Source organism: Heterocephalus glaber, unplaced genomic scaffold (genome assembly GCF_053883595.1).
Source record: "Heterocephalus glaber isolate CG9 unplaced genomic scaffold, H.glaber_assembly_v1.0 deba00000331, whole genome shotgun sequence".
NCBI classification, from domain to species: Eukaryota; Metazoa; Chordata; class Mammalia; order Rodentia; family Bathyergidae; genus Heterocephalus; species Heterocephalus glaber.
In genome coordinates this window covers 24095276-24112624 of record NW_028258142.1, presented here as the reverse complement: position 1 = coordinate 24112624, position 17349 = coordinate 24095276, and the positions used below count along the sequence as shown (strand labels likewise).

The 17349-nt window shown below is 41.9% G+C and overlaps 1 protein-coding gene across 3 annotated transcripts in view; it reads right to left on the bottom strand.

The window, feature by feature from the left end:
* Positions 1-17349, bottom strand: part of Atp8b1 (ATPase phospholipid transporting 8B1) — a 133192-nt gene that overhangs the window by 43883 nt on the left and 71960 nt on the right. For all 3 annotated transcript variants that reach the window (XM_021239201.2, XM_087192112.1, XM_004858399.4), the window contains 2 exons: positions 2250-2347; positions 466-579 (listed from right to left, as the gene is read on the bottom strand). In XM_021239201.2, coding sequence (XP_021094860.1) covers positions 466-579; positions 2250-2347 — 212 coding nt within the window. The remainder of the gene's footprint in view (positions 1-465; positions 580-2249; positions 2348-17349) is intronic.

Here is a 17349-nt window from a genome sequence, read left to right as displayed (position 1 = left end):
TCTTTGCCACAATTTTTTTAAATCAGAAAAAGTCTTTTCTAATGTAAAAGCACTTCACAGAATAACATAAACTTTATGACTAAAGTATTAATAAAAATCAGTAACACTCTTCTGGAAATCAGGCAACTAAATTTAAAAAGATAAGCATAAAAATAGATTTAATTTTAAAGTACAAATAATTCTAAAGTGAAGATTATATTTTTATTCACTTCAGGGTTACCAGTTTGAGCACTCTCATCTGTTCAAAATTTAACTTTAAAAAATAAAATCATATTTTTCTTTGTTCTTTTTCCCTGTTCAAATACAAATTGAGCCTGTTCTGTGCAGGAGGCAATGACCCCTTAGGTAGAAAAACCTGACATTAATATGAGACACTTTCAAAATTATCCACACTGTATCACCACACATTAGGTATTACTGCACTGTCAGAATTCACAACAGATTTAAGATACCACAGAGCATTACCTGTAAGATAAGAAGGATCAGGAAATAGAAATTGGCTGCTCTCTTAAACTGCTCAAACAAATTCATTGGTAGAAAGGTAAATGCATTGTACTTGTATGTTTTAATTGCATTATTCTGTTGGAAAAAATAAGAAAGTCATTCATGCATCAAGTATACACACCCGCAAACATTACCACGTCCCATGATCTACAGTGACCCAGGGCCATGATCCATCAGTCAGAAAGATACTGAGATTTCTTTTAAGCTTTTAATTCTAGCCAGGGCTCAGAAATGACTACATGGAATCTTATGTCAGAGAGAGTAACAAGATACAGACATCAGACTGTGACCTCATGGATCCTGCTGTCAGATGCCTTGATCCGTTATAGAGCCTGTTAGAAAATGGGCAAAGGCAGATGTCAACATGAGCAAAGCAGGAAAGAAACAGGTCAATTCAAGGGGGACAGAGGCTTGTGTACAGCAAGAGACTAAAAGGCACCCTTGTGGATTGAGTCGTGTCCCCCAAAAGATACACTCAAGACCTAAGCTCAATATCTGTGGATGGGATCTTATTTGGAAATAGGCTCTTTGCAGACATAATCAAGATGAAGTCATACTAGACCAGCGGTTGACTGGTATCTTTATAAAATGGGGGAAAATTGGACACAGGGAGAATGCTACTTAAAGGTGGGGGCAGAGGCTGGAGTGATGTGTCTGTAGACCAAGGAATACCAAAAACTGTGGGCAACCACCAGAAGCTGGGAAGGGCCTGGAATTCTCAGATTCTCTATAAAGAACTAACTCTACTGACACCTTGAATTTGAACTTCTGGCCCCCCACACTGTAAATTTCTGTTTTTCTAAGCCCCTCAGTTTTTTCACTTTGTTACAGCAGCAGTCCTAAGAAGAAAACAGACACTTTAAAACACTTCTTTTCTTTTTCTGGAGTACTGGAGATTGACCTCAAGGCCTTCACACTGAACTACATTCTCATTCCTTTTACTTTTTTGAGACGGGGTCTTGTTAGGTCATTAAGTTGCCCAGGGTGGGCTTGAATTTGTGATCTTCCTGCCTCAGCCTTCCAGAGTGCCAGGATTATAGGCATGCACCACGATACCTGGCCACTTTATAAAATTTAAGTGCATATTTGACAGATACTCTTTATCAGATTTCAAATACAAGCAATGTTTTAGGTAAAAATATCTTTGTTTTGACAAGGAGTCTCTCTATGTGGCCCAGACTGGCCTTGACTCTCGATTCTCCTGTCTCAGCCTTCTGAGTAACTGGGATTACAGGTGTATGCCACTGCATTGGTTTAAGGTGAAAATATCCTTAAAGTTTCCTTCTTTTTTTTTTTTGGTACTGGGGATCGAACTCAGGACCTTGCACTTGTAAAGCAGGTGGCAGCACCACTGAGCTAAATCCCCAGCTATCCTTAAAGTTTCTAAATCTATTCTAGGCAGAGGAAGGAAAGAAAACTTACTAAAATTCATTTCAAACTTGTTACTTCTAAGCATAAGGCTTCTGTGACAATATACTATACTCTTTCATAAAGTACTTTAAAGAGAGCTTGGAATATACCTAGGGAAAGTTTCAGTCTATATAATGTTTAGTTTTGTTTCAAGTCACCCACACCCACCTTAGAGGTCATTAAACTTCAATAAAAATGACATTCTAAAGAACAAAAATTAGCAAGAGCCTTAGGCTTGTTACTACCTAGAAAGCAGGTGTAGCACGAAGCAGGCAAACATGACAGTGACTGGATAAAATGGGGCTTCAATAAAAGTAATTTAGGAGTCAACTTACCGCATATTTGCTCTTCTTAATACAAAAGAACTTAGTGTTCATAAAATGATGTTGTTCATGGAACTTTCGATCATTTGCTTTGACTTGCCATGTACAATCTTTAAAAGAGAAAAAAGTATATAAGTAGAAAGCAGAGCTATTGTAGTTTGAATCAAATTGAAGTGAAATCATCCAAGTGAGTCCTAATCCAATAGAACTAATGTCCTTATTAAAAAGGGGAATTAGGACTCAGGGATAAGACAATGATATAAGGTCACTCGGAGGAGGTGGTCATCTACAAGTCAAGAAGAGTGGCCCGGAAGGGACTCTGTTCTCACTCCCTCAGAAGGAATCACACCTGTCGACACCTTGATCTCAGACTCGCAGCCTCCAGAACTGTGAGAGAATACCTTTTGAATGTTTAAACCACCCAGTTGGTGGTACTCTGTTATGGCAGACCTGTCAAACTCACAACCATGTTATGACTTGACCAGTTCTTCACAGAACTCAACAAGAGCAATCCTTATCTAAACATGGCCCAAACAAAAACACCAGAATCTAAGAGGTCAGTTAACTTGAGTTAAATTATTTTTTCAATCTCATTGACTTGGTTTATAAAATTTACATTACACTGAATTTTTAGTGAATGAATAAATCAAAGAAGTATATCATCAACTAATTGAACACTTCTGAGTCCAGATTATAGGTCAGTGTTGTGCACTGCCTTACCCTGATGACCAATGCCTGTCATCTTTCCAAGTTCATTTCACAAACTTAACAGCACATCATGCCATTGAGTAAACTCCACCCATACCATCGCCATGTCTAAATTCTAGGGAACTTTAGAAAGTTCCCAGCTTCTCTGCTGTTGTGGATATTTCTCATCCAACAGGTGCCTCATTAAATATTTCTCCCTACCTCTGTCCACCATGCTACTCTTGCTAACCTGACTCTTCCTCCGTGGCTTTCCCCAGTCAGCAGAAGATGTCCTCTCCTGTGTAGTAGACTAATTCTGAACTCTGCAAAGCATCTTATGTGTGCAGAGCCTCCCTGTTCACTGATCACCTCTCCTTTCCTCCAATCCTACAGCCAACCGGACTCCTAAACAACAAGCCACAAGGCTGTTGTAGACCTGTGCTGCCTCCCCTGGTAGCATGGCAAGCTCAGGATGTTCTTCATAGCCTGTGGTGGCATGGGGCAAAGGTGTGATGTCCAGTGGTGAAAGCACAGTTCAGGGTCTCCTTGAGGACTTGGTTGTGCACTCTGATCACATCTGTTCTTTTGCCAACCCAGATAAAGCCGCTCAAAAACATTGATGGCAGTGTGACTGCAATATAGTCCTCTTGGATAGCCACACCCTCCGGGCATACTGAAGAAGCCACTGTACTGTTCACTCTCAGCTGTCTATGACAGCTCTGCCTCTGTCTTTGGTTCCTGAAAATCAGGAACTGGAGAGAGTGACCAACTACCCATCCCATTCTGGGCAGGTCTTATCCTTTACAGCCTTTGTGGCCTGTCCCTTGCCTCTGCTACCCCCAACACACACACACACACACACACACACACACACACACACGCACACATCTTTATCCTGTCTCTGCACAGGGCACACCCCAGCCCCCAGAATGAGATTGACCCTAACCATGAGGAGGAGTTACACGCTTATTTAAGTGAGTACGTTCCTACAAGGATGGACAGAGGTCAGTTGGGCTCCCTCACACCTACCCTATGTCCCGGCCAAGCTAGTCAGAGGCACAGCAAGGACTACTAATGCTCCACACCTTGGCCACAGATGCCAGCAATGCCTCCCCTCCCTAGGTGGGTTTTAGGGGGAGACTGAAACATGTCAAGCTTGTTATATCCCCCACAAGTCCTCCATATGGTTCCACAGAGTGGCACCCAAAATACCTTCTGAATGAAAAGGAAAAGAAAAATTTATAAATGGTGAACAGTTTCTCTCTTTCTATGACAATGGGTGACCTACCAGTGGAGACCAGTACCTAGTGGGAATTGAGGCCAAAGGACTCCTCCAATACGAAGATTATTGGCTTGCCAGTCAGGCTGTGCCCCCTGGGAAAGAGATTTCACTCCTCTCTTTTGTCTTTGTCCATATTCCCTTGCCTTGTACTGTCCCATGACATATACTAGCTCTATAGCTGATATGTTCAGTGGTTATTATATGCCAGGAGTCATGCCACATAGTCAGCATCTCAATTTACAGCTGAGGTAACTGGGGCACAAGCAGGATCAGCAAGGTGATCAGTGGCAGAGAAATAAATTCAAACTCCAGCAATCTGAGTTTCACATGCAGCCTGCCTATCCACCTTGCCACGCTGATTAAGGTTCCCATTGTGACTCAAGCTCCAAACCATGATGAGTCTCGCTCTTGCCAGCAAGTGCTGATTTGGGAAGGTGGCTTACAAGGACAGGATCACCCTTCCATTGCTGCCCCAGTACATGGGTGTGCTATCTCCTAACAGGAAGGCGCAGCATACTACTGTCACTAGGGCTCAAGACAAGGATGCCTTCAGTTAGGAAGAAATCCTGAGGAAACCCCTCTGAGCACTGAGTTCTTCATGAACATGAATGCAGAACACTGACAACTCATGGGGCACAATCATTTTTGGAAAAGAGAATATATTAAAGAACATTTACAAGTAAGGAATTATAAAATGATCAGTCTTATGACTATTATAAAAATAAACCATCATACCTTTGAAAATATTTCATTTCAACTTTTTAAATGATTCATTTTTTAACTCCTACTCTCTAGGAAATACAGATAATATTGCAAGAGGATCAAGTGTGGACTACTGAAAACCGCAAATAATTAATCTGATTCTTTTTTAAAACCACAATACCATTACTGAACACTTTTCTCAAATCATTTCGGCTGCCATTTATAGGGTAATCATCACTGTTGTGTTATGACAAATGGAAATCTTCCTGGCATCTTTCTAGCTCAAGTGCAATTTTATCAATTGGGAAAATGGAAATGGAACTATAAAACAGCTTGTGAGCACTGTAATAACGTCTGAAATCAGAACATTTCTTTCCCATTCAAAGAAGAGCTCTAAGGGAAAGTGGGTTAAAAAAAGGCATTTCGTAGGGCAATCTTGAATCTAATCTATTTTATGGTAGTTTTAAAATGCATGTGCTTTCGGTGGCTGAGTTGAGTTCACAAATGACTTATGACACATCCCGGCCGCCAGTGTTCTAGAACACTCTGAGAATACCCTTCTAAGTTTCAAGAAGGCTGAGGAAGAAAATCAGACGAGATTTTCTGCTCTGGAAAAGAGAAAAAAGGGTTCAGTGATAAGGGTTAAAAGAATCAGTCTTAGAAATACTCAGGAGGAGAGACTAAGCCACCCTGTTAATGACCTGGATATAATAAGCTTTCCCACCTTTCCTTTGGTTCCCTCACCTGACTCTTTGGGTTTGCTTGGTCATTAAACCCTCAGCTGGTTACTTTATCTGCTCCCAGCACTGCCCCTCATTCCCAGCCCAGGCTGATTTGGATGCTTCGACTAGAGGGTGGTTTCTGACCTCAAGCAGGAGCAGCCATGGTGTTACCAGCAGTAACCTTGATGTCTTAATTTCACATGCTTGATAACACCTTAGGGTGCCCGGAGAAAGTAATCAGTGCATCTTATCTGGGATTTAACCACAAAAATGTTTTCACTTAATTTCACAAATCTGATTGCAGCCACATAGTCAATAATCCTATTTCTAGTTAAGGATTCTTATTTGGCCTAATTCAGACAAATCAATGGGGCAAGTAAATTGAAGTCTTCTAATTCTTCTCTGAGATTGGAGCTAATTGTTTGACTAGTATTTCAATCAGAGACTACAAAAAATTGTGAAAATGCTGTTCTGTGGTCAAATCCATTTGCTAAATCCACACCTCTACCTTGGACATTCAATGAACTTGCTGATACATTTAGGTCTCTGAAAAGTCCTATGGTAAAGAAACTTACTTATTTAATCTCAGCCTTTTCAAAATTAACATGACCACAGGTATTTTTTGAAGCAATTACATGACACTTATTCATACAATTTGAGAGATGCTGCGCTAATGTGCACACCTTGAGGAAAGATAGCAAAATAGCACCTGGAGGCATTTTTTTGATTAAATTGGGTTTTTTTTGTTAAAATTGTTTTTGATTAAATTGATTATTAAAAAGCCACTTGGAACAGAAGACTTTACTAGACTCTTGGAAGACAAAGCTAATTTATTAAAGAAAGAAGCATCTTGTCTCGTTTTTTAGAGTGGAAATATTGACAAAGAAAAGAAATAATAAATATACCAGTGGGGGCTGGGGTTGGGGAGGAACTTCATTACCATGGCCTTTAGTTAAAAGCTTCAACAATAACTAAACCAAGGTTGTGTCAACAAAACCATCAAGCCACATGTCCAGAGACGTGCTTAACATGAGCCACACATGGCTCAAAACTCACCAACCAACCAGTCTGGTAAATGCATCATCATACATCTGAAAACTGCTACACGATGCTCAGAGTGTTCCTGCAGCCACCAAGTCCTTTTGGTCATTACCACCCGGCAAGGAAGTACTTTGACCCTGCCCGTCCCTTTAGCTGGGCTCTGAATTTTTGCCTATAGATCCACTAACCACCAAAAACTGCAGGAAATCAGGACATAGAATGATCAAAAGCTTAACATCATAATAGCAAAAAGAAAACAAAAGCCAAAGAGAGAAATGGCTACAGGATGTGAATAAACAGTTCATACGGAGAGAAATTCAAATGGCTTTTTCAGAAGTGAAAAGGTATCCAAGGTTACCAAAGAGAAATGCAATTCTTCATGGAGGTACCAATTTTTATCTTGCAATAGCAAAATATTGCCAAAGAATAAATAATTTGATGACACTCCAGGTTGAAAAGAGTGGAGAATCAGGCTCTGTGGGGAAGAATCTGGCTGTAACTCAAAATTTTACATACACACACTGAGCAATCACACTTCTAGGACTTCCTTCCACATATAAACTACTCTCCAGGGGAGAAATGACATAGCGCAGGGCTATTCAACATAGTCCTGTTTAACAGAAAGACCGGAAACAAACCAAATACCTATCTCTAGTTAAACATCTATACAATAAGGTAGATTTATATGGGTGATGGAGAAGTTCTCCAAATTAAGTGCCTAAAGCAGAAGAATCTCTGTCACCCTGTGCTTCCTGCTGTGACACACAGAATCAATACACAGTATGAATGCATATACACATCTGCATATGTGTTATGTACATGGACACACAAGTGTACATATTTAAAAAAAAGAAAAAGAAAACAAGAATAAGCCAAAGTAGGGCAGGGGATTTAGTTCAGTGGTTTTGCTGCCTGCTACATAAGCACAAAGACCTGAGTTCAATCCCCGGTACCAAAAAAAAAAAAAAAAAAAAAGCCAAAGTAAAGGCAAATATAGGAGGAAAATAGTCTAGAGTGCTGATGATAACAAGAGTGGAACAGAGGTGGCAGAACTTAGTCTTAGCTAAATAAAGAAGAGAATCGATGATCTACGGGTCAACTGAACCAAATTCTCCTGAGGGGCTCTGGCTGCACATGGCAAGCACATGGAAGGTGTTAAGAGAAGTGCACCCTGTCCTCTCATACCTGTTGCCAAGAGGGACCCTGCCTCTCTCAGGTCACTAATACAGACCAGCCACCGGGCCCCAGGCCTGCTGGGTCCTTCCACTCCAACCTGGCCCAGCACAGGGCTCCTCAGCCAATAGGCCATAAAGGGTAGAAAGAGAAGGCGACTTCAAATCATAGAAGTACCCTGCCCAGCAAAGTGGGTGGAGCTCACTTCCCCTTGTCATGGGTTCTAGTTTTTCTAAATTAGGCTCAACTTCTACCCATCCTCATAGTCTCTGAAATTTACAGATGGAGAAAGTACAGGTCAGGGGTAGCAGTGATCATGTGTAGTAGTGGTTCTCAAAGTGAGGGCTCCAGACACCAATGGCTCCATCCCAGCAGCACCTGGAAACCTGTTAGAGATGCCAGTTCTCAGGCCCCACCCCAGAACGGTGGTATCAGAAACTCTGAGGACAGAGGCCAGTGGGTTTCACAACCCACTACCATGTGATTCTCAGACACAATCAACTTTGAAAAGCACTGATATGGAATAAGATATTTATGAAACCCATTTCAAAGAGAAACCACTTATTAATCAAGCATAATCCCAAACTCTGAGACTACCACTCTCCATCCAGCATGGATGACACAGGGAAACCTGCAAACAGAATTCTAGGTGCAATGCTTTTTATTTTTTTGGTACTGGGGATCGAACTCGGGAGCATGTGCTTGTGAAGCAGGTGACAGAACCACTGAGCTAAATCCCCAGCCCTCAAACAGTGTCCTAAATGTAATGATAAACATTTGGCAGTAGGGGAATTCTGAACCAGCCAGGGAGTGGTGCTGTTAGGGAGGGCTTTTTGGGAGACATGTCCCTTAAAACACATCTGGAAGGCGTGTTTATACTTAAAAGCTACCTCAGAGTTATACCAGTAAGGGAAGAAGAGAAAGGTCCAAGCACATTCCAGGGAAACAGGATATTATCAGAGAGCACAAAGGCAGGACAGGTCTGGTCCAAGTTCACATGTGAAGAGGTGGGTATCACAGGACCACAGAATGGTTCCCTGTCGGTGTTACCCAGTTTTCACCAAGCAAATCTCAGTTCTTTTATGCTCCAGAGCAGAGCCAATAACCATAGCAGAGGTCACTGGAGCAAAGATGTAGGACTTTATTCAATAGCCAACTAAGGGCAGGAACTGAGTCAAACTGACATATCAGTGCCACTCCTGTGCACTCCAGCGGCAGAGAGCATGGTCAAGTTGCTCTCTACACTTGGCCACATTGCAAATAAACTCATTTTTCCTTTTAAAAATGTTAATGTAACACAAGTAAATATTAATAAAGAAAATATAAAAATACTCTTCTGTTACGGCTTGTATCTAGATGTCCCCCCAAAGCCTCAGGCACTCATAGATGGGGCTTTTCGGAGGTAGCTGGATCTAGAGTGTGTGATTCTGGGATTTAGGATGTGATGCTGGGATTAAGAGTGCCCCACCCTAGGTGTGATCTGGATGGAATATAAGGGACAGAAGGAAAGCTTGCTGCCTGCTGCTTTTTGCCTGCCATGCTATGAACTCTTTCTTCTCTGTGAAGAAATGCCCTTCTTTCATGCCACCCTGCCTTGGAATTGCCAACTAAGAACTAAAACCTCTACAAACAATAAGCTGAAATAAACCTTCCCTCCTTTAACTTTGGTGTCAAGTATTTTGTCTTAGGTACAAGAAAAGTAACCAAGACATCTTACTTCTATGAAAAAAATAAAATTTCATAACAAAATAATGGTTAATAACATGATCTTAAAAGAATGGTCAGAATGTTACTCGGAGTACAAGTCTTTAAAAAAGAATCTCTCTTACAAAGAAGAAGCAAACAAAAAAGGACAAAACTTTCTTTTCAATGAACAAAAGAAACTAGTAGCATAAATGAAGTAAAGCTATCAAGAATAGCAGGCTAAGGATCCCAGAGAGGCAGAATACAAGATCCAAGCCTCTGAACCCCAGAGCAATGCAGCACAGATTTCTCTGTGTGGAGGCACAGATTTGAAAGAACCATGAGTATGAATGACCACGTGGGAAATGTGTCATAGTGAAATAGCGCGCCAAGAGTATCCTACTATATTTAAGTAGAAGGGCAGAGGAAAAACCCATGAAACAGTCTATGATCGTGGCAAACCTATGCCACGTGTGCCACAGAGGGCATGCAGAACCCTCTCTATTGGCACGTGAGCCAAGTATATGAGTTGTTTTTTCTAAACTAAAACTTCAGTATTTAGGGTTAATTGCAGTGTTGGCACTTTGTGGGAAATAAGTGGGTTGTGGGTTGCAGTTTGGGCATTCAGTCTCTAAAAGGTTCACCATCACATGCCTATGAAGACCAGGGAGACATTCAGAGACCTAGAATGTTGTGATGGAAGTGAGCACATGAGCCCCAGGAGACAGTGCAGCTGTGCCTCCCACCCCAGAATGTAAGATGGCTAAGGATTTGATGATCAGAAAAGAACATCAAAGACTCATTGAGATAAATTTCTTCTAGATGGGAAACTAAAGAGAGTCGGGTCTGTAGAAGGTGTTTTAGGCCAAGGAGACTGAAGCAAGTCTGGGGGTTGAGGCGAAGGAGCCCAGAGAGAGGGGGAGGCCAATGATGTAATGAGATGGTACAGCTGATGGCAGGAGCATGGAGAGGAGGCAGGGCAGGGTGAAGTCCTCCCTGGGCATAGAGAAGAGAAAGGGTGAGCACAGGGTTTTACATTTCTTGGAATTCAGGAAGTGGCTCAAACTGGGCACTGTGGGGAGGATAGTGAGGATCTGAGCAGCTTTTGAGAAAGTGGGGAAGGGAAATAACCCAGGGAAGATCTGAGGTTGGAATGGTTGCTCTTATAAGAGAAACCCAAACTGTGCATAAAGGGCAAAATAAAAGATAGATAATAGAAAGTAGGGGGATAAATCTTTCTCAAATGGGAAGGGTTTTAAGAGATGGAGGGAAGGGCAAGGGAAAGAAGGAAAAGAGATGAAAAAAGAAATTAAAATATGTTATGTACTTGTACCAACTCTACGCAAGGATTGTAAACATTGTGTACTGCAAACATGTACTGCGCAGTGTTTGAAGCATTCAACTTTGTTACAAAAAAAAATTGTGTTAAATTGAATGCAAAACAGAAGGCTCAATACTACTCTTCGTCTCTGGGAGAAAAAAACAAAGAACACAACTGCTGTCCAAAAACTTCCTGGGCCATTGCTACTCAAAGTGTGGACCAGTTGAATCACCAGGGATCTGCATAGAAATGCAGTCTCACATCTCCATCCCTACAGCACTGAATCCTGCTTTAACAAGATCCCTAGTTAGACTCTCATGCCCCCAGGCTCTGAGAAGCACTGCTCCAGACCCTACTGGAATCCCCAAGGTGGCTTTTACTTTATCTCGAGGCCTGGGCTCCACCCAGGGTTTCTGCTTAAATCCACCTAGGGAGGACCCAGCAAAGGTTCCAGGAGATGTGACTCCCAGGCAAGGCTTAGCTGCACCCTCTCTTCCCATTTCTTGCCACCACATTTGAGGGTGAGGAAACCTCTCATCTAGCTGTTTTCTCACTGAAGCAATACACTTGGGGTTTGAGCAAAAGGGTTCTCAGCAGGTTTTGATGTCCTTTGAAGCATGGTCCCACCTTCTCATTGAGAATATGACTACACAACCCCTGGGGATCCTGTGGACTAGAGCAGTAGTATTAGAGGCTCTACACTTCTAATTCGCATCCAGCAGAGGATGGCCAGGGGACCAGCCTGGAGTGACAGGCCTGCTGGAGGAGATGGCATAGGCTAATCTACCATGTAAGGTTGAACTTAGCCAGATTCTTTGCTGTGGATAGAACCCTAGGCTTCATGTGTGCTAGGCAAGAGCTCTGGTGCCAACCTATACCAGATTCTTTTAAAATTGTGGATTCTCTGCTGGCCTCACTCATATCCTCTGTCTCAACTTCTAGGGGTCAGTTGAGGCACCTGGAGGGCTTTCAAAGCTCCACAAGTGATTCTGATGCACCAGAGGCACTGACAAATCCTAGTTAGTGCATAGGCAAGAGTCTTTAGTAATGACTTCTGTCACATAAATCTACTTTAGAGGCTCCAAACTCACAGGGAGAAAAACAGCAGCAATGTTAGGTCTCTGTGAGCAAGAGCTTCTCACTCAAAGTCGGTCATAAATTACATTAGTCAGGAGTAAGTTCTATAAAATGAGATGCAAAGTCTCATCATCGCCCTATTATTAATCAATCATCCCTCCTATTTTATAAGCCACAGGTTGTTCTGGTGTCCTTAAGGATGAAGTGGCAAAAGGCAGTTTATGGCTGATCACAGAAGGAAAATAAGTAGACAGGATGAAATTTTAATATGTGGAATACATCAAAACCTGAAAATATATCTAATTTAGTGGAATAGCTCCTTGGCATATTTCATGGATTTCCTAGTATCTCCATGTTTCAATGGACCAACTTTGTGTTTTGTTGCCAAATAAAAATTAATCCACACGACCTGTGCTGTAGAGACAGACATCTTTAATTTCAGATTCTTTATGGAGGAGAAGTCATGCTCACCAAGTATACAGCTATAATGGTTTCATTGATGCCACATGCAGCCTGAAATTCTGCCATGAGAGAGGAAAATGTCCCCTATGTCCTGATGACTTTGGGTGACAGCTTTAGTACAGGTAGCGCAATCTGTGATGGAAAACCATTCCCCTCTACCCACTTGAGTGTGGACAACACCGCAGAGCCAATCCTTCCTTTGTTCTGAGAGAGGTAGAAAATAAAATAACAAAGATCCAGATCACTGGAATTCTAAGAGTTCACATGTGTTAGATTTTGTGGTCTGACCTTCAGTAGCATTTTCCTTACTCTAACTTTATTAAAGGTTCATAAATATGGACTGCATCTCATACATGTAATTTAATCAGCATGAATTCTGGGACTCACATGCTTGTTGAAAACTCCTGGGATGACTCAGCATCCTGTCAATTATTCTTGTCAATCTCACCTACAGACCCAATGAAAAGCGCCCAGGCTGGGGTACTAGTCCTTCAAAATCCAAAGGTCTTTGTGTGCTGTGCTTTTTACCTTCCTGTCATCCAAGCACCATTTCTTTTTTCTTTTTCTTTTTTTTGTTGTTTATTAAATTCTTTTATTGGTACATTGTAGGTATACAACACAATTACATTTCTCATTGGGAATTGTACCTTTATATAATGCATCTTGGTTCTTATTTTTTCCCCATTCCTAGCCCTCCCTTCACCCCCTCCACCCTTCCCTATTTACAAAGACTTTATTTCCATTTTTTTCATTTCTCATCATTTTTCCTTTCCCTTCTTTCCTTTCCCCTGCCCCTCCCACTACCCTTACCCTTTTGGACCTTTTCTTCCTATTTTACATTATCGATTATTCATTCTAATAATTGGTACATTTTAGGTATACAATATAATGACATTCATCATTGGAAATTTGCACCTTTACATAGTCTCTCTTGGTTCTTATTTTTCACCCTTGCCCAGCCCTCCCTTCAACCCCTCCATTCCTCCCTATTTACAAAGATTTTGTTCCTATTTTTCCATTTTCTCATATTAATCCCATTCCTTTCTATCCTTTCTCCTAGCCCTCCCACTTCCTTCTCCTTTGCCCCTTTTCTTCCTATTTCACATTACCTATTATACATTTAGTCCTTATTTACACTTTCAGTTTCTCATACCAGAGAAACTATTCGGTATTTATACATGTGTGTCCTATTTATTTCACTGAAGAGTATCGCCTCAATGAAGCACCATTTCTTTGTTCAAACTTTCCCTAAGCACATCTTCCCATGATTGTCAATAAATGTGGCCGCTTTTCTTTTACCACTGGATGTATGTTTGCTCATTGTAAGAGCCTGGAACTGATCTACTGGATCCGTCCCAGGATATCATCTTGAAACCTTAACTATTAAACATTCCATTTTAAATACTGTTGACCAATGGCCAATTTGCCCCCAAACAGAATTATGAACCAAATTCTGACTTTGAAAAGAACTTTAAAGAAATGTAGCTTTGTATTTTTGAGAAAAAAACTCAGTCAAGAACAAAGCTTTGGAACCTTCCTCTTGGCCATATATAGGTGACCCCAAGCCTGACAGTTGTCCAGGAGCACATACTTTTGTGGCATCCAACTGAATATTCCTCACTCGACCTTATTCATGGTATAATTTTTTTCTAAAGAAAGATAAGTGACATTGAAACTTCTGTCAAAAGCATCTCCAATTCCAAAATTGCAGAACATCACAAACATAGAAGGTAGACAAACTGAGCTGTGCTGTGTGTGTGCGCATGTGTGTGTGTGTGTGTGTGTGTGTGTGTGTGTGTAAGATGCCCAAGTATGCTTATGGAGGGGTGGGGAAGCAGGTGAGTGTACTCAGAAAAAGACTGAGAACTAGGATACAGACTTTAAGAGACAGGGAAGGGATGGGAGCAGAGGCAGGAAAGAGAGAGAGGAGGGTAATAGGGATAAAAATAATCAAAATATGCTATATGCATGTATCCATATACCAAGATGAATCTCATCATTCTGTATTACTAATTATCCCTGAGAACAGGTCACTTATACAGGTGTAGCAAAACTCAACTGATTGGTCTCACTAAGGATTGCAGTCTGCGAACTAAAGCTCAGTGCTTCAACCTTATGGTTAAGAATTTAAGATGCTTTTACTTCCCCAAGAACAAGGCTGAGCCATTCTTTCCTAACCACCTCATCCTAGATTTCTAATTGCCAGTCACACAGCAACAAGTAGCCATTCTACAGAGATCTGAAATTCATCGGGTTCGCAACAATAATCCTCTCCTTGGTCAGCAGAGTTCCTCGCCCCCATTACCCATCCCCAAAGCAGATCCACTATCTGCTCAAGAGAATGTATCTTCCATAGGCAGCTGCAGCAGTGTCTCCCATCTCACCTGCTCCCCTGCCAAATGACCTTATTACTCCCTCATCAAGAAATGGTGTCTACCAACGCGGTGTGTGAGTGCTCTTCTGGGCCAGGCCTAAACTTTGCCAAAAAAGAAATGGTGTCTAGTTTCCTTCCCTCAATCAAGGCTGGCCTTAAGGACTTGCTTGGAACCAAGAGAACATAGCAGAAATGATGCTGTGTGACAGCCCAACCAGGTCAGAGAAGACCAGAAGGTTTCTGCTTTGGTCTCTGTGAGTGCTAGCCCTGCCTTCAGGATGATGTCCAAGCCTTTTAGCATGCCCTCACAGTTCCCCAAAACTCAGCTCCTCTGAGCCTTTCTTCATGCTTCACTACTGCTTGCTGCCTCAACTTGGGGGCTTCTGAGAGCCAATTTCTTCTCACACTTGCTCAGGACTCACTCTGGGGGTCTCACATCTAGGAAGCTCCCCCTGAGCAGAGGAAGCTCAGAAGAGCTCATTTTGTTCCCTACTCACATCCTAGTTGAAACACTCAATGTGTTCATAGATACCCTTGAGTCTGAAACATGCCACACAGAGCCTAAAGCTTTAAAACTAGTCCAGAATAAAACGGGTTCAACCTTAGGCCCACACAGACTCAAGAGATGATGATGGACAGTCTACAACCAATCCTTCAGTTTTTAAGTCACACTGTGATAGATGATGAAGAGGAACGAATCAGGGCACACTCTTCTCATAACATTCTCACCCCTCCAAGTTCCTCCATAGGCCCTGGAAGGAGCCCTTTTTCCCTCACTCCTCCCTTCCCATAATTAACTTCCCTTCAGCTTTCATATAGCTGACCAGATGTGCCTTTTCCACAAGAAAGCCACCCTGACCACTGTCCTGGCCAGAATCGTTGGTACAGACAAATCCATTTAAAGAAAATCGGTTGCATAATTGTGGTTTTGGGGCATTTATTGCAAGCTTTAGTTTTGTCCCTGTTGTACTATATGTGTATGGGTGAACTTTCCCATAGGAGCCTGTATGAAAGGGGAAACCTAATGGCAGAGGCAGGGACAATGCTAAATTACAAAACAGTTTCTCAATAGAGGGGCAAATTGATTGCTGGGAAAACTGATTCATCAACCATCTATCCATTCATTGCTCTTAGATTTGGGGAGGGAATGATCTGTTAATAAGAATGACTCTTCAGTTTCAGCATAGGGAGCCAGGAGAATCTAAGTACCCCAAAGGGAAGGGCAGGGGTCAGAAGAAAGATAGAAATATGGGACAAGGGATGCTGAGTGAGATTTGAAATGGGAGACTTTAAGGTAGAAGTGTCAGGTGGGAGGTAACAACAGCTGATATTTATTAAGCACTTAGTATAAGCCCAAAGCAATTCAGTCCTTCACTTTTCTGATTTAATCCTACAAAATAGTTCCTAATATTAAGCCCATTTTACAGATAGGGGCATTGAGAAACAGAAAAGAATTCCCTTTCTCAGGGTGACACAGCTAGAAGGTGGTGAAGGCAGGCCTCAAACCCACACAGTCTGAGTCTGGGGTCTTTCCTCTTATCCCTCTTGCTCTGGGCCTCTCCAAGCAATACAGGGTCATGTTGTTGGCAAAGCATGTTGAAAAAGGTAAGCTGATCACAGGAGAGTCTGTAGGCAGAGAACAGAGCATGAATGGGGACAGGAATGTTCAAGGATGGTGGAGGGGGGCAGCTAGAAAGAAGAGACAGAATGAAAAAGATAATGGTTCCTGAGGGAGGCTCTGTTAAAAACTTAGACAATTCAGAGGACATAGTGGAAGGAAGACAGGTGATGTAAAGTTCCATAGGCTTGGCACCTGGGGTCTTGGTGATTTTTTTTTTTCAGTATTGAGGATCAAAGCCAGGGCCTCATGCATGCTAGAAAAGTGCTCTAGCATTGAGCTACATCTCCAAACTTCTTAGTCACCTTTAGGAAAGTATTATCTGTAAGTTGGCCTGGCAGCCCACAGAGGGGAAGAAGCCATTGGAATAGGTAGATGGTATATTACAGGGTTCCGGAAACTTGGCCATAGGAGCAGGAGACAGGATATCCAATAGAGAAAGCAGGGTTTCAGTGAGAATGTGCCATGGGACATAGATGTGTAAGCCAGCTGGAACCAGAAGATGGAAGAGAACCCTGTAGGCATAACACTGGGTTACAACTACTCACCTCATACTTTTCTACTATAAATTTGTACTTTAGCATAATAGTAGCTGGCTGTGCATCTAAGTAGCTGTGCCTGGGGGATATAGGAAGCATTCTGTGTTTACTCACTTGGTATGATAAACAGCAAGGTATATGCATGTGAGCAAAAGTGTCAAACAAGGATTTTTACCCACATAATCCTCCATCTAACAGGATTTGTGTATGTTTACCTGAGCATCACAGGGGGTAAAATACACCCACAACACTCTTCTATTATGAAAACATGTATTTTATCATAATGAAATGTGGTTGTGACTCACAGTACCTGTGCCTGGGGAAAGCAAAAACCCATCTGTGTATTCACACACTTGGCAGACGAGTGGCAAGGTGTACAGGAGCTCCAAAGCAGTGATAGGTGAGTTTTACCTGTGAATTGCTCATTGCTA